General features: G+C 39.0%; 3 protein-coding genes across 12 annotated transcripts; all 3 read left to right on the top strand.

The window, feature by feature from the left end:
• The first annotated feature begins 119 nt into the window (after positions 1–119).
• Positions 120–5,324, top strand: LOC141834427 (1-acyl-sn-glycerol-3-phosphate acyltransferase PLS1-like). The gene is made up of 11 exons (XM_074721772.1): positions 120–286; positions 522–644; positions 1,167–1,206; positions 1,344–1,417; positions 1,597–1,656; positions 1,788–1,865; positions 1,938–2,096; positions 2,307–2,432; positions 3,965–4,057; positions 4,207–4,290; positions 4,951–5,324. Exons 1-11 carry the CDS (start codon positions 206–208, stop codon positions 5,155–5,157), a joined length of 1,125 nt encoding a protein of 374 aa, XP_074577873.1. The 5' UTR covers positions 120–205; the 3' UTR covers positions 5,158–5,324.
• Positions 5,325–5,996: 672 nt separating this feature from the next.
• LOC141835408 (uncharacterized) lies at positions 5,997–9,535 on the top strand. 2 transcript variants are annotated; one of them, XR_012602386.1, is made up of 3 exons: positions 5,997–7,413; positions 7,496–7,619; positions 9,009–9,535. XR_012602386.1 is itself a non-coding variant. In XM_074722865.1 (2 exons), exons 1-2 carry the CDS (start codon positions 6,175–6,177, stop codon positions 7,547–7,549), a joined length of 1,293 nt encoding a protein of 430 aa, XP_074578966.1. In that variant the 5' UTR covers positions 5,997–6,174; the 3' UTR covers positions 7,550–7,836. The 2 variants fall into 2 exon arrangements, 1 of the variants encoding a protein (XP_074578966.1); XM_074722865.1 differs by lacking the exon at positions 9,009–9,535 and having other exon boundaries at positions 7,496–7,836.
• A 3,393-nt stretch (positions 9,536–12,928) lies between these two features.
• LOC141848727 (uncharacterized) lies at positions 12,929–15,008 on the top strand. 9 transcript variants are annotated; one of them, XM_074699443.1, is made up of 2 exons: positions 12,929–13,026; positions 13,517–15,008. In XM_074699443.1, the coding sequence occupies exon 2, from the start codon at positions 13,532–13,534 to the stop codon at positions 14,819–14,821; it is 1,290 nt and encodes a 429-aa protein (XP_074555544.1). In that variant the 5' UTR covers positions 12,929–13,026; positions 13,517–13,531; the 3' UTR covers positions 14,822–15,008. The 9 variants fall into 9 exon arrangements, with proteins under 9 accessions (XP_074555544.1, XP_074555560.1, XP_074555552.1 ...); XM_074699459.1 differs by having other exon boundaries at positions 12,941–13,026; positions 13,500–15,008; XM_074699451.1 differs by lacking the exon at positions 12,929–13,026 and adding an exon at positions 13,096–13,250.
• Positions 15,009–21,783: the final 6,775 nt, after the last annotated feature.

The following is a 21,783-nucleotide window of genomic DNA, read 5'->3' as shown; positions in this document are numbered from 1 at the left end:
AAAAATGAGGAATATTTTGAAAAGTATCCAAATGAGCAGCAAATCAGACTTTCCAATTAATATATATATATATATATATAAATTTTGGCTTCCGGCGTCTATAAGTTGCAGAACGAAGCGCAACCTGAAAATTGAGGATTCAGCGAATTGGTGAAGGCCCAACTACCACCCTCGTTCTCTTCGCGTGCTTCGGTAAATCTTCCCAATGGCGGTCCCGGTGGCGTTGGTGGTGCTTCCCCTCGGCCTCCTCTTTCTCCTTTCCGGCTTGATAGTGAACCTCGTTCAGGTAGGTTAATTGGATTTCCTGTTCCGTGATTCGGGAGCATTCTCCCCTTGTCTTATTCCTTTTTGGTGTTGATTGGTGGATTGGGTTTTCTCGGAGAGATCCGACAGCTTCGCTGTCCTTGTCCTTAGGGTTTGATTTTTAGCCGTTTCTATGACTCTGTTTTCGTCGCATCTTTTTCTTTCGTGTTCTTTTTTGTTCATCTTCTTAATTTTTATTTTTTATTTTTATTTTGCAGGCTACATTTTTTGTTACAGTACGACCATTTTCGAAGAGTATGTATAGGAGAATTAACCGAGTGGTGGCTGAATTGCTGTGGATCGAGCTAGTCTGGCTGGTTGATTGGTGGGCTGGTGTCAAGGTGAACTGTTAAAATCTTAAGATCTTATTCGATTAGTTTTTCTATCCATTGTTCATGGTTTCTCCTATTTTACGTATAATATTGGTTTTTTTTTAAAAAAAATCCTTAAAGATGTTACATAAACCTTGGGCACTGGTCGCTACAAAAGGAAACAACAATCTACTATACAACAAGCTGTTTAGATGGTTAACAATGAGGTTGTTATTACTCATCCCACACAAATTGATGACAAATATAGAGCTAGGTTTCTTTCTCGCACAAACACAACATCATTTGCATGTCAATCAGTCAGTGATGTTTTTAGCTCCAACAAACCAAATAATGGATCTTTTACCTGACAAAACATGAAGAATGATGATTTTAGTTATCTTGTCACATTCTCATTTCAGCTGCCATCTTTAGTTGTTTAATTTTGATGTTTATTCATAATTGTGAGATCATCGGTGGTTGATGGAACCTTCACTTTAATTTCTTTGTTTAATAGTTCACTGTAGTGTAATTAATGTAATTTTCTGGTTCCAGGTTGAGCTATATGCAGATTCCAAAACTTTCAATTTAATGGGTGAGGAATTAATGTCGAAAACCTATAAATTTTTGTCAGTCAACTAGGATTGTATCATTTTCTTCTTTTCCTTTATCTCCAAATGCTTGCACTAAATCTTCTTTGTGGTTTATGCGTTGTCATGGTGAATTTTACAGGTAAAGAGCATGCACTTGTCATATGCAATCATAGAAGTGATATTGATTGGCTTGTTGGGTGGATTCTAGCACAGGTTTTTTTTTTTCTCTTTCTGCTTGTTTTTTACTCAGTTTGTAGTTCAAATTCAGTTGGTTCATGTTGTTGTTTCACTGGTCATGCATTTGTATTTGTCATAAGAAAGTATCAAGATGCTTGTGACTGCTTGTCGATTCTGTGAATCTTTTTGCATTTAACTTGATTTCCTAATTTCAGCGTTCAGGCTGCCTTGGCAGTGCATTAGCAGTCATGAAGAAGTCATCAAAGTTCCTTCCAGTGAGTATATGAATAGGACATTGGTCTCTTTCTCCTTCACTTTTAGTTGTTTGTTTATTTCCTTTTTTAGTTGTCATGAAAAACAATGAAACTATGTACGTTGAAAGGTAAATATATGATTATTCTTGAAGGTCATTGGATGGTCAATGTGGTTTACTGAATACCTCTTTCTGGAAAGAAGCTGGGCCAAGGATGAGAGCACGCTTAAGGTTTGGTTTGCTTGTGCTTGGATGTTCTGTTTTGGCTTGTTCTAATATCATTTGAATGACTGTTATTTGCAGTGTGGCTTAGAACGATTGAAAGACTTTCCAAGACCATTTTGGTTGGCTTTGTTTGTTGAGGGGACTCGCTTTACTCCAGAAAAACTTTTAGCAGCACAAGAATATGCAGCTTCACAGGATCTGCCCATCCCTAGAAATGTTCTCATTCCTAGAACTAAGGTTTCTTTTAGTTTGTGGCCATTTACTATTGCCAGGAGAATTTCTTCTTTTTTTTGCTTTTGCTGTGTTATTTCTGCATGTTTTGAACTGAATGAAGTAGATTGTGAGAGTAAATGTTTATTATGTTGGTTCGCCTTGTGGTAGCAGACCTTTACTTGGCTGAAGTTAATTAGCTCATAAAAGGTATTGATAGATACATTTTGATTTCAGGGTTTTGTTTCAGCAGTAAAGATCATGCGACCTTTTGTTCCTGCTGTATATGATGTAACAGTGGCTATTCCTCATGATCAACCTTCACCGACAATGCTTAGAATTCTGAAAGGGCAATCATCAGTGGTACGTACACAGAATTAGTGGTGTCCATAATATGCAGTTTTTTTGTGCATGCATGCCAAGTATGCTAGATTTGATGGCTAAGTTGTAGAATAGTAAGTTATATGAAATTGTAAATGAACACAAGGAGAAGCATATATTTTGCAGTAAGGTATGCTTATATGACAGTGAATATGTAATCATATGCAAACTACTGTAAACAAGTTTTCATCGCTTGTATTCACAAACATCCAAAAATATTTAATTACAGCTCACAATCAATTTGAGTTTGGCAAACCATAAACATTTATTTGACGTGATACTAAAATATGTTTTAGTGATTTACAGTTAAAAAGTATAACTTAATAAAGAACAACTATACTCATTAATGTTGGTCTGGTGTTAGACTCTATAGGCATGATACATATGTATTTCTTTCAGTGAAAACCATTATTAAAACAAACCTTTTAAAATATAAATTTTTTAGGGCCATGTCAGCTAAATTTAAGTATTTACTAATCTCAATGTGACAATGGGCTATTATTGAAACTTTTTAGAAAGTATGTCAGTTTGTGTATCAACTTATAAAATGACTAGTGGATATTGAAATGGTACCTATACTTTGGTCGGCAGTAAGATATTAATCGTAAGGGCTATTTAGAAGAAATGTATGTTGGCCAGTTATACAGAATTTTAGTCTGTGGAAAATGCCTACAATTATATTTACACAATTTCAATCTGGGAAATCAAATTAATAGGTTTGTGGAGACTGCACATACACTTTTTGCTGGACCTGCCTGTTGGTATCCTTTTATATAAGCTATAAATTTTTGCCTTCACTATTTAGCCTTTGGTCCCAGTCCCATATTACTTTCTAGTTTCTTCTAAATTCCTCTGAGTTTGGTCCATTTCTTAATCAATTTGAAGTGCTTGATCTTTACCACTTCATGGACAAACTATACTTAAAGCAGGAGGAGAAAAGAACCAAAGCAGAGGAGGGAAGTCTAGGGGTGAAAAGATAGTTGGAGAGAAGAGGACAAAAAGTAGTTTTTGATCTCTATGATGTGATGGGATTTGCAATCAACCTCAAACTTTCTGGGATATGTGAGCATTTGTTGATCTTTTATCCTATCCTAGAAAAAAATTGCAGGGTATCATATTCAGTAGAGAAACAATTTGAATGGAACAAGGCAGGCGAGCAGCAACATGGCATCCGTTTGGAGGAGCATAGAATCAGACTAGAAGTTGGTATCCTTATTGTATAATTGGAACAGAGATCTAGAAATTTTGGCAAATGGTATTGTTAATGCAGAGTTTTGTTACAACCTGGTCAGGAAGGGTCAGTTTACTGATCACGTGGAGTTTGAATTTTACTTGCTTTATTTACTTTGATAATTTCTTATTTCACCTCTGTCTTTAGTGATGACATTCTTTAGATTTATTTGCACTCTTCCTTGCATAAGCTTCACATGCCAACAACAGAATTTAATGTGGGCTGTGCAGGTGACATTAGTAATTTTCTGTTTTGTTCTCATTGAAAATCACTGTGCTTACAGGTACATGTCCATGTGAAGCGGCATCAATTAGCTGATCTTCCTGGAACTGATGAGGGAGTGTCACAGTGGTGTAAAGACATATTTGTAGCCAAGGCATAGTATTTCTTTTGGCAAGCCGTATAAGGGTTTGCTCCTTTGTTAATTTGGTCCATTATTGTTGAATATCCTTGGTTGTAGGATGATTTGCTGTACCTTTAGGTTACATTTTTCTTGCAGTATCATCAGACCAGGTTTTTTGGCAGGATGCTTTCCTGGACAAATACAAATCAGAGGGCAGCTTTGGGGTTGAACAAAGGAAAATTGGTCGTCCTGTAAAATCATTGCTGGTAAGGCATGAAAAAAAAAATCAAGACTTGAGTCTTGGTTTCTTAACATGCAATACCAGTATTAATTTGCCAATGTAGTTCCTGCGGTGCTCTCCTGAATAACCTTGAATAGATCTATATTTGCTTAGTAACCCAGAAGTACTAACATTTACAAACCTTTGCTTGTAGTTATGATGATGCTATCCTATTTTTGTAGTATTAGAATGTGTCAGTCTTTTTCTTCTAGCAGTTACTCTGATGAAGAATAAAGTTGTGATACTGATGAAAGAATCATCCGGTGGTGGTTTCGTTATATGTTTGTCCAATTTCATTTTCCCCATACTGGTAGCTTTGCTCATGCTGCCTTGTTGTTTAGATTTAAAAAAGAGAAGATATTAGTGTGGAAAAATGCATATGCTGACAAGGAAATTTAATGTTGTAGTTGTTGGGATTGAAAATATTGAGTTGTAGTTGGATAGTTGCCAAATTGTCTCCTGTTTGGCTTAGGTCCCCTATCATGAAAAGAAATAATTGGTTGCTCAAGTTTTTGTTTAATCTAAATAGTTGAATTCTCTGTTTCCATCAATACTACAATTACTCTCCACAGTGCTTCTTATATTTATTTGATTCCTCAACTGATATTCTGGTTTCTTTTTCATGGCTAATCAACTTTACAAATAGGTGGTGGCATTTTGGATCTGCCTTCTGTCATATGCTACTTTCAGATTCTTCAAATGGACCGAGTTACTGTCAACCTGGAAAGGAGTTGCGCTCACTGTGATTGGTCTTCTACTGGTTACAGTAGTTATGCACATTTTTGTTAGATTCTCCCAGTCTGAGCGTTCGGCTTCAGCCAGAGCTGCCCGAAACAGAGCTAAGAAGGACTAGGCAAACCATTCTCAAAAAGTTATAAACAACTTGGCCGGCACTAAATGTAGGAAATCTTATGCACTTTCACTTCCGATTGCTAGTTGTGATTGCTATTTTGTTCTTATCTTTGTAGGAAATCTTATGCACTTTCACTTCCGATTGCTAGCTGTGATTGCTATTTTGTTCTCGTCTGTCTCAAAACTTCATATCTTTTGTCATATAATAAGTGCAAGGCCCAATCCTATCAAGTCATTCATCAGGCATGGAAGGATAAGAGGGTCCTTCAAGGACTAAAGGATTGCTAAAAGGTCAAATTCAGCTCTACATATCATGATCTCTCGTTGCTATTGTGTTCGTCGTGACTTTTGGATTCGGATCGGTCCTTCTGATCAATCGATGAACTTGTAGATGAAATGTTTGTTCTTAGAATTGTAGTTGTGCCGTGCACGGCCCAAATAGTGACATCTCTATGACGTAAGGCAATTTGGATCTGCATGTTCTACTTCTTGAAACTACAGGGATTAAATTGAAATTTGTCAACTAATAGGTATGAAAAATTAGATTTCCCGACTTGCCGTCACGTGCACTCGGTCCCCCCTCCATCTTTCCAGCTGTAACGGCCGGGTGCTACGTACAAGGGGAAGCTTAAAAATTAGATGCTCCTGCCGCCCACAAGCGTCGTGCATCTGACGATTAGACTCAGATCTGACGGACCAATGGAACCTATGTTTTTTTAACCAGACTTCAAGACCCACCCAATCGGCTACCTGGAGAGTTTTTCACTATGAAGCCACGGTTACATACGCTTTTGGCTCGATGTCGGACCCATCTTGTGAGTCCTGTCGCGAAGCGTGATTTTGTGGCGTGCCCCCGCTTCTTTATTCACTAGGAATCGCCGCTGCCGCCCACAACCACCACCTCCTCCACCTCGCCGCGTGGCTTCGTCGCCGACTCATCGTCCCTTATTCGGATAGTCTTCCTCACGTCTTCTAGCTCCGTCGATCGATCAATTGGTAGAAGTTTCGCCCTTTTGCGATGGTCTCGCTCACCGACTCCCAGTGCACCAGGACTCAGCGCTACCATCATGGCCGGTCCATGCGGACCGTCCGCTCCTACCTCTTCCACCGCCACCCATCCACCCCGCCCGCGCTCCCCTCCTCCGCTGTCTCCGAGAACCTAACCGACTCGATCGTCGATTTCAAGCTACGGGAGCTCGCCGCCGCCGGAGTGGGTCCTTCCCACTCTGTTAATCCCGCCGCAGATCCCGAAGAGCTTCTCGAACTCTCCAGGGAGTTCTCCGACTGCTCCAGCTTTGACTCCGATATATCCGGCGAGCTCCAGAGGCTTGTCTCCTTCGCTAGATCTGAGGTGCCACAGAGCGTTGCGGCGTCTGACATCGAGGGATTCGAGGGATCCGCGATCGGCACGTCGTCGGAGATCCTGGAGTACGCGTCAGTGGAAGGCGTCGAACCGGTGGTGCGCGCCTGCGTGGAGTGCTTGGGGTCGGCGTCGGTGGAGGCGAAGCGGGAGGCTGCAGCGAGGATCCGTCTCTTGGCGAAGCACCGGTCAGACTTCCGGATGCTGATCGGAGAGTCAGGGGTGATCCCGGCCTTGGTACCGCTGCTGCGCAGCACGGACCCGGCTGCACAAGAGAACGCCGCGACGGCGTTGCTAAACCTTTCGTTGGAGGAGGCCAACAAGGGGCGGATAGCGGCGGCAGGCGCGATCAAGCCGCTGGTGTACGCGCTGCGTACGGGGACGGCCTCCGCGAAACAGAACGCCGCATGCGCGCTGCTGAACCTTTCGATGATCGAGGAGAACCGGGCAACGATAGGCGCATGCGGGGCGATTCCCCCGTTGGTGGCGCTGCTCGTGGGTGGCTCGAGCCGGGGGAAGAAGGATGCCCTCACCACGCTCTACAAGCTGTGCTCCACTCGTCGGAACAAGGAGCGGGCGGTAAGCGCGGGCGCGGTGGCGCCTCTGGTGGGCATGATCAGTGAACCCGGAGGCGGCACGGCTGAGAAGGCAATGGTGGTACTGGGAAGCCTGGCTGCGATCCCGGAGGGGCGAGAGGCGATAGTGGAGGCCGGGGGAATCCCTGCGCTGGTGGAGGCGATCGAAGCCGGGCCAGCAAGGGGAAAGGAATTCGCAGTGCACGCCCTTGTCTTGCTCTGCGCCGACAGCACCCAGAACCGCAGTCTCCTAGTTAGGGAAGGAGCCATCCCGCCGCTCGTAGCCCTTTCGCAGTGCGGATCCGCGCGGGCCAAGCTCAAGGTACGCAACCTCCGCCGCCACCTTCCTCTGCCACCAAACCCTTCCTCACAAGCTAAAACATGTTTGATGCTTTATCTCGCAGGCAGAGACGCTTCTCTGCTACTTGCGCGAGCAGCGCCAGGACATGGCGAGGTAATTTCGTACTCGTGGTTTAATGGTGAACCGGGGAGTTCCATTGTGCTGCATTCTTTTGGTGCATCATCTCGGTAATTCTTCCTCTTTAATTACTGACTTATTCTCAGTTTATTAGTGCAACATTGATGTGTACAGAATGCTATCTGATGCTCTTCTAGGAATGGATTTGGATTGTAAGATTGTTATCTTTTCGGTGTTCCCATCCAGATTCTGCTGCTTAATTGCTGTACCTTGTGTAAGAATTTGTTGAATGATGATGATGTTTGTGTTCTCTCATTTTCAGAGTTATTGATCACTGTTCATACACTCTATACCTAGCTTCCTCTAAACATCTCCTTAGTTTAGAAATTCAGATCAAGCATGCATGCAACAACAGAAACACCAAGTTTTATATTCACTCAATATCATTATTTTTTTGATACAAAAAATGGATCGAACTTTGGAAATGATTAGATTGATTGCGAGTTTTTGTAGCTACATAACTTTATATGCTTTCTATATTCCTTTTCACGTGTAACGTGGATCTTGTTCATTGATCTTTTGTCATTTATATTGACAAACAAATTGTATAGGCTCTCCTGTGTGCCTTTTTTTTTTCACTGTCGGATGAGATTTAAATTGATACATGAAATATAAATAGATTTGGAGGACTCGCATGAATAATTTTACATTCAATGTGATGTGGAGTTGGTTGTCAAGACCCCTAAAATAAAATAGTAATATATGTGGCTGCAAAATTGGTGTCCTTCAGATTGTCTGTGTTGGAATGAAAAACCTTCTCCATCAAGGCTCTGGTTAAGTTTATTCTTTCTGGTCCACCCTCAAGTGGGAGGGTGTCTTATTTATGCCTTTCGGCTAAAATGGTCAAATTTATTCCTAGTTATGTGCTAGCAAAAGTTTGGAAGAAATTTATTGATCATCTTCAAAGTTATGTTGAAATTTTAACAAGAACAATATTGTGTACATATTTCGATAGGAGGAGGGAGATAAAAAACAATGATACATTAGTGTAAAAAGTTATTAAATGGAATTTTAGTAAGCATGGTAAGAGATTCTAAATCATGATTACTTAAAAAATGCATTTTTTTTAATATGGCTCTTTAATGTATTGTAAATCTTAGTTGACGTCTTATCTGGCGTCTTAAGTGAGCAGATTTAAATATAATTGTAAATTCAATAAACAAATGCTAAATAAAACCAACCATCTCAATATTATCAGATCAAAAGCAGGAGACACTGCCTGCCCCTCGTGCAGACCAGCATTAATTTGCTGATGAACCCTCCGACCTACCACATGTCCTCACAGTGTCTCTCCATATGGAGGCCGGCGAAAATTTATGAGCTACAGGACAGAAACATCTCCATTTCTTCATTGTTATTCAATGCTAGAACTCTGATGCCATTTATGATTGTTTACTGTTCTGATTAGTATAATTCTCTTGGATTTGGATTGTGATTAGGGACGGATGATATATACTAGAATTCACTTTCCACTTGCACAAAGGCTCAATTCGAATCTGTAAAGAGAGAACAGCAGTACACACACTGCCTCATAAAAAGAACTGATGATCAACAGAGGATCAGCTTGTGACTGCGTGGGTACACATCAAATGTAAAGAGAGAGAAGCCATGTCTGCGCCGTGACGATCTCCTGCAATTATTTAATGCATGCACAGTTGAAAGCTCCACGGGCTCTTCGCCTGAATGCATTATGAAACGATGCAGTTTGTAACCTAAGAAAGAAGCTCACTCTGTAAAATTATGACTCTGGTTCTTGAGATGGCTTCTTCTTTCCTTTTCCTGCCCTGCGCTGAAAGGTTAGAAGGAAAAAAGAAGAGAGAGGAAAAGAGAGAACTCGCTTTACAACTTTCATTTCTATGATTCTGTCTTTGAGGAGCATGTACAGTTTGAGCTGCAAAGCGTGGATGCATCACAAGATCGCAAGGCCCACCTGTCTGCCAGATTTGGCTCAGCTTTAAATTAAGCTTTGTCACGCGCCAGATTCTGCCTTTTCTCCTTCACGCTTGTTCTGCTTTGGTGCAGTGGAGTCAGTGTGCCACACTGATGTTTATTCTACACTTGAGAATGATGATCCACGAGATCAAATATATATATTTTTTAACTTTGTGCAGCACAAAACTAAGCAAAAAATTCAAGATGAGTTCAAACTCATTTAAACAAGCTAAAAAGTTGGATATGGTCAAAAGCCAAACGAAGAACGTGTAGAGATGCAAGAACTCTTTTTTCTCTCAATTCCTTTAGACAAACACAATTTCGTGCCTTTTGGCTATTGTTTTTCTTGACTCATCGTCACTCACTTTGGAGGTCATAATCAAGTTGACAATGCCGAGAATTAATTGTTAGGATAAGTTAAGTCATAAGATCATTGGAAAATTCTCCATGATGAGTGTGATGCTTTCAGCATCCATTCCATAACTGACGCATGTTTCTGACTTTGTGAAACACAATAGTCGTCGATCTTTGACAAGTTTTGCGTATTTATTTTTTACTATTATTATAAATGTCAAGCATTCTCTATTTACGCATCACCTTAATGTTCTGACCATTAAATCACCTTAATAACTTCTGCACAATGTCCCAAACATACTTGAAGATTCATTTCGAATAATTCGTTAATTAAAAATGCCATGCAGTAGTTATGCGACACGTAAAAGGAGATTGTTTAAAATATGAATCGATCATTTTGGCAGCAGTGAGTGGAATTAGATGTGAAGTGTTCATGTTTCGAAATGATTGATTAATATCTTTGAGACGTAACTCAGTTGATTACTCTTTACAAATGATTGTGAAATTGATCGTGTAAAATTATTAAGATGATAAATTTTACCTTATTATAAAAGAAATGATTGATTAATTATGCATTCAAGGTAAAGAAAAATAAAATAAATATCTATCCAGTGATCTGATCACGTGATTGTTCCACTCGCTATAATTTTGACAAACGAAAATGAATAAATACACAAGCACGTGATTTTTCCACTCGCCATAATTTTGACAAACGAAAATGAATAAATACATAAGCGTAGGGCCCGTCCATATCGATCGATTGCTATGCTCCATGCCAACCTGACGTGACGTATCACCGGCCTCGCGCGTCTCCTTGCTCTTAGATTATTATTTAACGTTTAAAATGTCACGCCAATCATTTGCTGTAAATAGTAAAGAGATATTCTTTTTATTAATCAACAAAACAATTTATCATCCAAATTATTTCTTCTTGCTCGCAATGTCAATACTATATAGAGTATGGTAGGTATAAATCATAAATATAAGTTAAAATTAATTAATATATATTATAGTAATTATGATCATAATTGATATACCACTCTATCAACGGTAATTCATAATTATTATAAATACATCAGTATTATTTTACATATTATAATAGCTATATAGTTTGATATGAATGGTAAATAATTATCCGGAGTGAGATTTTTATTATCTTAAATTTTAAAATATTATTTAGTCGAATTAAAAAGTTCAAACTTACTAGTTTCAAACTTAATTGGTGATGATTAATGAAATGCATCACTCATTTCATTTCTGTCCGATAGTAAATTATACAAGTAAACATTTAGAGAATTCTCCATCACTGTAAATTAAAATTAATATATAAAATATCTTTAATTTATTTATATCCTTAGATATGATATAAATTAAAAAATAATAAATTAAATTAAGAGTACATCTTTAATTTTTTATTTTACTCATCTAAAAATTCATCATTTTAATTTATGTTATCAAATACACATGAAAATATAAATATATTAAAAAGGATTTTAGGAATACATTAATTTTGATTTAAAGTGATTCAAGAGTTTTTTAAATTCATCAGTCAATTTTGCCCTCACCATCCAAAAATTAAAAATTTTGATATTTTTTGAATAGAAGAAGTCCTAAGAACCTATTAATGGTATTAGTTAATAAATATCATTGTCCTAGACTTCATGTGATAAATTTATCGAACTTTTATGAGTTTAAAATTTTACTATTCTTAATTATTAAAAAATTTATTATGCTCAATTTAAGTTATGAATACACTATAAATATAAGATCTTTTAGAAGTATATTGATTTTGATTTAAAATAATTTAAAATTTTTTAAATTCGAAATTAATCGATAAATTTAAAAAAAGGGACATTTTGGGAATACACTATGCAATTAAGTATTTTGAAACTTGGATATATACTTGAATGGATAATAGTGAACTTTGCTCGCGCGGTGCGTAAATTACGGAATCTTTTTTCACACAATCTCCTTTACAATATATTATATCATTTTGCATTTAAGACAAATCCCTGTTTGTCTAGTTGAATAGATGAATTACGTGGAAATAAATCCATTTTCCAAGTCAAATCTATTAATTGTTAGGCAGCTAACAACGGATGACTCACCTTCTAGCCAAAATAAATTTCTCGCCTTGCAATAAATTCTTGTCGCTTAATAAATGCAATCAATTTCTCTTGGATGCCTCACAAAAGTTTCAAAATATAAGGCAGAAAGTAAAAAATACTTTTTAATTAAAGTTAATTATTTTGCCTTGTTAACTTAATTTGATTTTGTTTTCTCCATGATTCAGGAATAAAACATCATTACTTTGATAATAAAATTATGCTTGAATTCTATTTTCTTTTATAATAAAAACGGTTTATAAATAAACTAATAAACCTAGAGATAAATGGGTTTTACTTTTCGAAAAAAATGAGTCTTTTCAAAGAGAGAGAACTTTTAGACTATAATTTCAGTTTATTTTTCTAAATTATTGTTCATGAATATATAGTTAGTCAAAGTGAGACTAGCCACCCATTCATCACTATTCATCATCTTGTAATTATCCAGTCGCAATCCTCCACCTCCGAAAGAAGAACGAAAAAAAAAAAGAAGGCATAATTAAACCTTTTGAACTTCATGTTTATGAGTTCTTGCTGGACTTTTCTGCTTGGAATTTCATTGCAATCTTTTTGATTTCACTTGGTAGAACTCAGTAAACAATATATTTTACAAACTTCAAATTTAATTTTTTACAATTTTTCTTCCAATAACAGTCGGGTTCAGGATAAGTGGAAGCAATGAGCGAGCCTGCGTCGTGAGGAAGAAAGGCTACTGCAATTATTAGATTGGAGACCCTGGAGACAGGGCAGGTCCCATTTCCTCCAGATTATTCTCTTCGATAAATTTGTTTTTTTGCCTTTTTTTTCTCATTGGAAAAGACGAAGACAGATGGCGAGTACTTATTTCGAATCCCGCATTCTTCTGGGTAGAACGGTGGCTTTCACAGCAGTTGAAAACTTTTGGCAGAGGAAGAGAGAGAGAGAGAGAGAGAGAGAGAGAGAGATTCCAATTTTACATTCGAGGAATCACTTTGTTTTTGGCCTCTCTAAGCTGGTGAGAGAGGCGGTGGTGCTTCTGGAGCTTTTCGCCCTTGGCCCCGGGTTCGCTCCTTGGATTCTGGCGGTGGTGAGTTAATTTCTGGAGTAAAGGCGAGTTTTTTATTGGGGGCTTTGACGCTTTGTCCTGCTTTATGTGGTGCTTGTTAACTGCTTATGCGTTTTTTATACTGGAGCAACCCTTCCTGAGTTCCTATATGGTACCGTGCATTATTGCTTAGATCTTCGTTCAGCTCTTATCTGGATTTGGGGGAAAAGTTTGGTTTTTGCAAGTCCGTGAGCGAGCTTCCCGAGGTGCAAGTCTGTGAGCTTCCTGAGGTCTCAAAAACCTGGATTTTTGCCGTCTAGGGTTTGCTAATCTGAACATACCGCTGCTAGTTCTTGGGTTCTGAAACTAGTTCTTCGTTTATTCTGTCCAAGTTTTAATTTTTTTTGCCTGTTTCTAGCTCTTTCTTCTCAAATTAGTTTATTTTTTTTCTTGAGAAAGATTATGGTAGCAGAACATCTGTGCTTATTTAGATCAACTGCTTGTTTGTAATCCAGAGCTGCTGTTGGTGCAGTTGTCAGCATAAGCCATGGAGTCCGTCCAAGCAGTTCCCCCAACCTTCAGTTCCACTGCTGCCGCTGCCAACGGAGCTGGAGAGAAGTCGGCAGCTGGCCCTGTCCTCGAGACCTCCAACAGTTTCAGCGATGAATTTAACCCTGAGGACTTCATCGGCGTTCTCGAAGTCTTTGTCCACCAAGCTCGTGACATTCACAACATCTGCATCTACCACAAGCAAGATGTCTTCGCTAAGCTTTGCCTCACCAGCAACCCCGACGTCACTGTCGCAACGCAGACGATTAACGGCGGAGGACGGAACCCGGTCTTCAACCAGAATCTCCGGCTCAACGTGAAGAACGTCGACTGTTCGATGAAATGCGAGATATGGATGCTAAGCAAGGCCAAGAATTATCTTGAAGACCAGTTGCTTGGGTTTGCTCTGGTGCCCCTTTCAGATGTCCTAATAGCCAACGGCAAGCTGGTGCAGGAGTTTTCCCTATCTTCAACTGATCTTTTCCACTCCCCGGCTGGGTTTGTTCAACTGTCGATTTCTTATGTTGGTACTTCTCCTGAAGTAGTGACGATTCCAGCGCCTCCGAAATCATTGATTGTCGACACTACCTTGCCTGATGCCGAACCTGATGACTCAATTCCCTGTGATTATGAGAAAATTGAGTTTCCTGACTTGCAAGTCCACAATGAGAATCAGCTCATGGTTTCTGAATATTATGGGATTCCTTGCTCCGACATGGACACTCAGTGTTCGGATAGCTTTGTTACTGCAGAGAACGACGACTGCCCTGATGAGGAAGCAGGGGTGCGTATAGTGGAGAGCTTTTCCACTGTTAACAGTCATGATTCCGTCGGAAATCTAAAACACGATACTCCAGTGAGCAGTTTCTCTACCACTGAATCAGCTGCGGTGCCCCCAGCTGCATCTCAATCTACCTCTGACCCGTTGTCGTCAACAGCTTCGCCTAGCCCAAAAGTTAAAAGTTCCGAATCTATGGAAGGCGAGGCTGATTCATCTAGAGCACCATCAGATGATGCACTCTTCAAGCCTATTATCAAGATAGATGTGCCAGTGCAACCAGTCGTCCAGCAGGACTTCGTCGATATGTACATGAAAAGTATGCAGCAGTTTACGGAGTCATTGGCGAAGCTGAAACTTCCTATGGATATCGATAATAGTAGCACAGCTTCAGAAGATGGCAACTCAGGCCATACTGCAGAAAATGGTAGCTCAGCGTCTGAGAAGACGCTACCGACTCCGAAGAGCAATGGTTCCAGAGTTTTTTATGGAAGCAGGGCATTCTTCTGATCTCATGGAGTAAAGTTCTACGGTTAACTCACGAGCTCGTACTTTGACTGATCAGTTTAGTTCCAAGCAGTGACTAAGAAACACTTTCTTTGTTCACCAGGATAATCAGACAATAATATATCCAATGTACTGATGTTGTACCTCTTGTGTGATGTTCTTTGCCCGTTGCTTTTGCTTTTTCTTTTTCTGCCTGACTCGTCTCCTGATTCTTAGTTTACAGTATGGTTTCTAAATTATGTCCTCTTTGATCTAGATTAGAGAGTAGAACTGTCCAATTTGATGTGATAATCTAGATCTGTGTGTTTGATGAGTGCAAACTTCATGTTTAGTTCAAAAGCATGCAGTTGGATGATCAAGTGATTTTGTTTGCTTAGATTGGATTCTGATTTTAGGAACTTTTGGAATCATGCAATATGTTCTAACCTCTTGTTGTCATGAATTCTTACTCTGTTTTACCAAGGTAGCTTTTATGTGCCTTTGCCACTGTCAATAATTCTTTCAGGAACTTGATTAACTTCTAGTTAGTATTTTAAGCTTTACAGCATATTTCATTATAGATAATGACTATATTCTCATCAAGTGAAATTCATTTAAGGATTTGTCTGCTTGCGTAATTGATGAAGCTGACACATCTTCTTGAACCACTGCAGCCACTGGCCTGCCCCAAGGGATTGCTTCTCATAAATGCACTGCCTTCAACAGACAACTACCCTTATCTTTTTATTTATACTAAACAAAATAATAGTAAACATCAACCCAATTAGACTATAAATGTAGAGATAATTGCAAGTCAAAGTATTTAAGAATCTGTGGAAGAGTGCAGTTATGCTCTCATAATATGTATTATGTATGTAATCATGTTGAAGAGAATCATAAACTATGATTGACCTAGCTGATCCCTTGTTGCTGCTGACCAGCTTGCCTCATAATAACATTTGATTCTGTGAATAGTTTAGTTGTTCAGGAAGATAGTTGACATGAGGAAACAAACACTTTGGATAGGAAGTAGCAAGTAGACAGCATTTAATTGTATATGAAAATAACTCCAAGCTGAAAAAGTAGTAGATGAAGACCAATTGCAACTACAATTATAAAATAGTACCTGAAGCCCAAATAGATCACTGCTCGTTAATCTGAGACAGATATGTTACCAAGATCTTGGTAGTATGTTGAAGCTATAGTAACTCTTTGTTTCTGAAGAAGGGTTCAATAAGCAAAATCAGAAAGGTTTTGCAGAGCAGTGTTCTTTCCTAGGGTTTGTGTAAACTATACCAAATCCATGACCAAAAGGTGGCGAACATAAATGTAGGCATCCTTATGATCATTATGTTCATAGATTTTAGTAATTTATATGTTAGTATACAACCTTTCAAGGGACTTTCTTTCCAACATAAACTAAATGGAGTTGTGTGGGTTTTGGATCTACTGACTCTCGAATGGTTCAGATATCTATTCTTCTTTTATTTATTCTATCCATATCACGTGTCTGTCTGTATTTGGTTTATAAAAGAGAATAAACCATTAGCAACGGTTTATATTAGTAAATATAAAACACAAAGGAGGAGGATGATATTGCTTGCATTTTACACAGCTACAGAAAAGCAAACAAGACTCTCAAGTGGAAAAAACACCACAAGAGGAGGATTTGAGATTCAAACTGATCCTAACTACAAGAAGTGAAAGATCTCATGTGAAACTTTTATTTCTCTCTTCTGCCAGTCTGTCCCTTCAACTTCATTTTCTTTCTTTATTTTCATTCTTTCACATTGATTTAGCTTGTAGTGTTAGTTTGATTTCTTGGCAATAACTCATTCTTCCTGTCAAACATCTTCCTGCTGTTCGTTCTTTTTTTCCTGCCGTGAACTCGTTCTTTCTTTCTTCCTTCTGTTCCATCTGGTTAACTTTTCGGAGTTGATCCTGCAGTGAAGGAAAAATCCTCTATGATTTAAGTTTAATCCTTAGGTGGAAACTCACAATCACAAGGACAAGTCCTTCATTTTGCACGGAAATAAAGCATACATACAGTGCATTACGTTGTTATTAATATTGCATCAGGTGCAATTTTCTTTTATAATACAAGTGTATGTGCTTTGGGCTCAATTAATCTTGAGATGAGATAGATCTCAACAGTCAACTTCTCAAATTTTTCATCCCATCAAAGAAAAATATCTTATAATTTATTGTAGTTGGGATTCAAACCATCAATATTGGGGGCAAATCAGGTGCACCCTTGCAGCACAATACACTAGGAATTTGATGCATGGAATGGTGATCGGATATCAATTAATGACCTTAGCTGCATTTTGATGTAGTAAAAGGAAAAGGCTAAAATTCTATCAAGAAGGTCAACCAACATAGCTTCTTATTTTGAACTATATTGCTTATCATGAAATCTTGTCCATTTAACAGTAGCATCATGACGAGAATGACAGCATCTTGGATCATGCAAATCCAAGCACTGTCTCTGCTGTGCATGTCAACCTCATCCTCTTTGTATCTTCAAGGTCATAGCTTGTCAGTGGATGGGTCGCCTTCTGTCTGCATATCGAAAGAGAAGTTCCCAGGTATTAAGCCAACCCAAAAGTATTGACACCTTAAGGAAATGGATGGAACCATGACTTGTGTTCCTCACCTACAGTGGCCATGAAGATACTAGAGCAGCTTAGGAGGCCTCATGACGGTGGCTAGAATGATTAAAATCCAGTTATAATGGTTTTATGGTTGTAGATAGCAGTTGGCCCCTACTAGCCATCCTAATGGCTTTGGGGACTTGGGGTTCAACAGCCGGCATGATTGGAGTCCTTCAAAGTCCAAATTGAGTTCATGAAAGAAAAAACATAAAGGAAAAGAACTTGTATTTTGTATTCAAATGAGATGGCTTGTGTCATTTCAGGATGGCTCAATACTCTCACAAATTCCAAATTTGAGTCTGGTCAGATAAATGTTTAAGTTTTAGTTGTTAATTGCTACACTACAAAAATAAAATGAAATAGCGACGGACCATTTCCGTCGCTATTCGATCGCTAATCGAGGTTAATGACCGATTAGCGACGGAAATCGTCCGTTGCGTAAAATTCGGTCGCTAAATAGCGACTGAATTTTAACTTCGGTCGCAAATTTGTGACCGAAAAATTTTCGATCGCTAAATAGCGACTGAATTTACAATTCGATCGCTAAATAGTGATCAAAAAAATTCGGTCGCTATTTTAGCGATCGAAAAAATTTCGATCGCTAAATAGCTACTGAATTTTAACTTCGGTCGCAAATTTGTGACCGAAAAATTTTCGATCGCTAAATAGCGACTGAATTTACAATTCGATCGCTAAATAGTGATCAAAAAAATTCAGTCGCTATTTTAGCGATCGAAAACCGAAAAAATTTTGGTCGCTAAATAGCGACTGAATTTATAATTCGATCGCTAAATAGTGATCAAAAAAATTCAGTCGCTATTTTAGCGATCGAAAACCGAAAAAATTTCGGTCGCTAAATAGCGACTGAATTTACAATTCGATTGCTAAATAGTGACCAAAAAATTCAATCGCTATTTTAGCGACCGAAAAAATTTCGATCGCTAAATTCGTCGCTAATCATGGGTTTTTTTGTAGTATGCAAAGTATTGTTTGGAAGTTGCTGATACACAAAAGGAACTTGCTGAAGCTGGGGCAGCTGCTGATATCGTCAAAGATCAATTCCTCATAACTGAGGAGAAGATTAATCAATATCTGAATACCGAACGTCAATACTTTCAAGATCAATATAGGCTACTTAGAGATAAGCTTGAAGTTTTTACAATCCAACGTAAGAAAGTTGATAGAGTATTTCGTATGGTATCGGTGGCGGTAAGTGTCGTTGCGGTAATGTTTTGGATGGTTTACTTGCGAGAATAGTCTCTTTTTTTTTTTCAAATCACGCTGGAGGAGGAGATTGGAGAGATCGGCTAGAGGAGAGACACAGCAGAGGAGAGACGCAGCGAAGAGAAAGTGAAGATCGGGACAACAACGTGTGTTTAGAGTTCGGGAGGAAGTAAGGAAAAAAATGGGTTAAGAAAATAATTTAGTGACCGAATCGGAGTTCAGTCGCTAATTTAGCGATCGAACACTGGTTCGGTCACTAATTAGCAACCGAACTAATGGTTTGTCGCTAATTTAGTGATCGAACATCGGTTCGATCGCTAATTATACAAGTGGTGTTTTTGAAGTTGAGCCTCATCAATGCCCAGGTTTTAAGTTTAGGAAATCCATATTCATGGGACTTTCTCCTCTCGATACATAAAACCGACTTCCAAAACCTAAAACTAGTTCTTAATGACCTTATAACCGACACTAAAGCCGGCGAGGACCCCAAGAACAAAGATTAAGGCCATAGTCCTAAAACCTCCGATGCTCACAGAAACCTGGACTTTGCGTTCGGCGGCCAAAAATCTTAGTCATTTCCAGCTCATTGACAGCAGCGACAGCAACATTGCGTTGATTGTCAAGTTCCTCCTTCATGCGTCGAGTCTCAGTATGAAGATGTGCAACGTAGGCTTCCATACGCTCCTTGTAGGTTGCGGAAGACTCACCCTCAATATCGGGGAAATTGGGAAAATCGATAAACACGGCCATGGCGAAGGAATGATTGGATGGCCAGCTCACCGCAGCTGTGGGAATGCAAAGGAAACAAGATCCAAGAAGAATGAGAGCTATCCAACCAATTCAACCCAAGAAATTGGACAACCACCTCCTCCTTCGGTTTGGCACCGTTATTGGAGCTCGATCCAACGGCGTCGGCCAGTGCTTGCTCAGCTTCGACGACAAGACGAGGAAGAGCGACGTGATCGGGAATAAGGAAGGAGAAATCACGATTTAAGGTGTACAGTGTCGGATCCCTTAACAGCTCCTTAACGGGTCAAGATCCATATCTAATAAGCCCCTATCCACTAACCCTTTAATAGCGGCGCGTTAATTGGTGTATAGCTTCTCCATTACTAAAAAAGCCCACAAATAGCGACGAATTTAGCGATCGATTATGTTTCGGTCACTATTTTAGCGATCGATTTTTAACTTCGATTGCTATTTAGTGATTGAATTACAATCGGTTGCTAAATTAGCGATCGAAATTTATTCAGTCGCTATTTTAGCGATAGAAATTTAATCGGTCGCAAATTTGCGATCGAAGTTAAAATTCAAATGAAATGTCGGTCGTAAAATAGCGATCGAAATTTAATTGGGTTGCTAATCTTAGAATTGGACGACATGGGAAGAATTTAGCGATCGAATTTCGATTCGATCGTTAATATTTAGTGATCGAACTCCGGTTCGATCGCTAATTTTATTTCCTAAAATTAGTGACTTCTTTTTCTCTACTCCCTCCTGAACCTTAAACACGCTGATAGGATCCCTGGATACACTAAACTAATTCTTACCGACTTTCTCCTCTCGACTAATTCCTGTCACAGGACTCCAAAACTACATAAAACCAACTTCAAAAACTAAAACAATTTCTTACCGACTTTAATGCCGACTTCAAAGCCAGCTTTAAAGCTGGTGAGGACTCCAAGGACAAACACAAACGTCATAGTTGGAAAACCTCCGACGTCACAGCAACTTGGACGTTGCGGTCGGCGGCGAGCATCTTAGTCGTTTACAGTTCATTGACAGCAGCATCTCGTTCTTTGAGAGCAGCATCTCATTCTTCGAGAGCAGTATCACGTTCTTTGATAGCAGCATCGCGTTGATTGGTGTATAGCTCCTCCATCACTAAAAAAAGCTTACAAATAGCGACGGATTTAACGACCGATTATGTTTCGGTTGCTATTTTAGCAATCGATTTTTAACTTCCGGTTATATTTAGCGACCGAATTACAATCAGTTGCTAAATTAGCGATCGAAATTTATTCAGCCGCTATTTTAGCGATGGAAATTTAATCGGTCGTAAATTTACGATAGAAGTTAAAATTCAAATGAAATGTCGGTCGTTAAAATAGCAATCGAAATTTAATTGGGTTGGTAATCTTAGAATTGGACGACATGGGAAGAATTTAGCGATCGAATTTCGATTTGGTCGTTAATATTTAGCGATCGAACTTTGGTTCGGTCGCTAATTTTATTTCCTAAAATTAGCGACTTCTTTTTCTCTACTCCCTCCCGAACCCTAAACACGCTGATAGGATCCCTAGATAGACTTAAACTAATTCTTACCGACTTTCTCCTCTTGACTAATTCCTGTCACAGGACGCCAAAACTACATAAAACCAACTTCAAAAACTAAAACAAATTCTTACCGACTTTAAAGCCGACTTCAAAGCCAGCTTTAAAGCCGGTGTGGACTCCAAGGACAAACACAAACGCCATAGTTGGAAAACCTCTGACGCTCACAGCAACCTGGACGTCGCGGTCGGCGGCGAGCATCTTAGTCGTTTGCAGTTCATTGACAGTAGCATTTCCTTCTTTGACAGCAGTATCGCGTTCTTTGATAGCAGCATCGCGTTGATTGGTGTATAGCTCCTCCATCACTACAAAAAACTCACAAATAGCGACGGATTTAACGATCGATTATGTTTCGATTGCTATTTTAGCGATCGATTTTTAACTTCGATCGCTATTTAGCGACCGAATTACAATCGACCCCTAAATTAGCGATCGAAATTTATTCAGTCGTTATTTTAGCGACGGAAATTTAATCGGTGATAAATTTGCAACCGAAGTTAAAATTCGATCGCTATTTAGCGATCGAAATGAAATGTCGGTCGTTAAAATAGCAACCGAAATTTAATTGGGTCAGTAATCTTAAAATTGGACAACACGGAAAGAATTTAGCAATCGAATTTTGATTTGGTCGTTAATATTTAGTGACCGAACTCCGGTTCGATCGCTAATTTTATTTCCTAAAATTAGCGACTTCTTTTTCTTTACTCCCTCCTGAACCCTAAACATGCTTATAGAATCCCTTTAAAAACTAAAACTAATTCTTATCGACTTTCT

Source organism: Curcuma longa, chromosome 1 (genome assembly GCF_044706935.1).
Source record: "Curcuma longa cultivar G26 ecotype Majalengka, Jawa Barat chromosome 1, ITB_CL_G26_1.1, whole genome shotgun sequence".
NCBI lineage: Eukaryota > Viridiplantae > Streptophyta > Magnoliopsida > Zingiberales > Zingiberaceae > Curcuma > Curcuma longa.
This window is presented reverse-complemented; position numbering and strand designations above follow the sequence as displayed.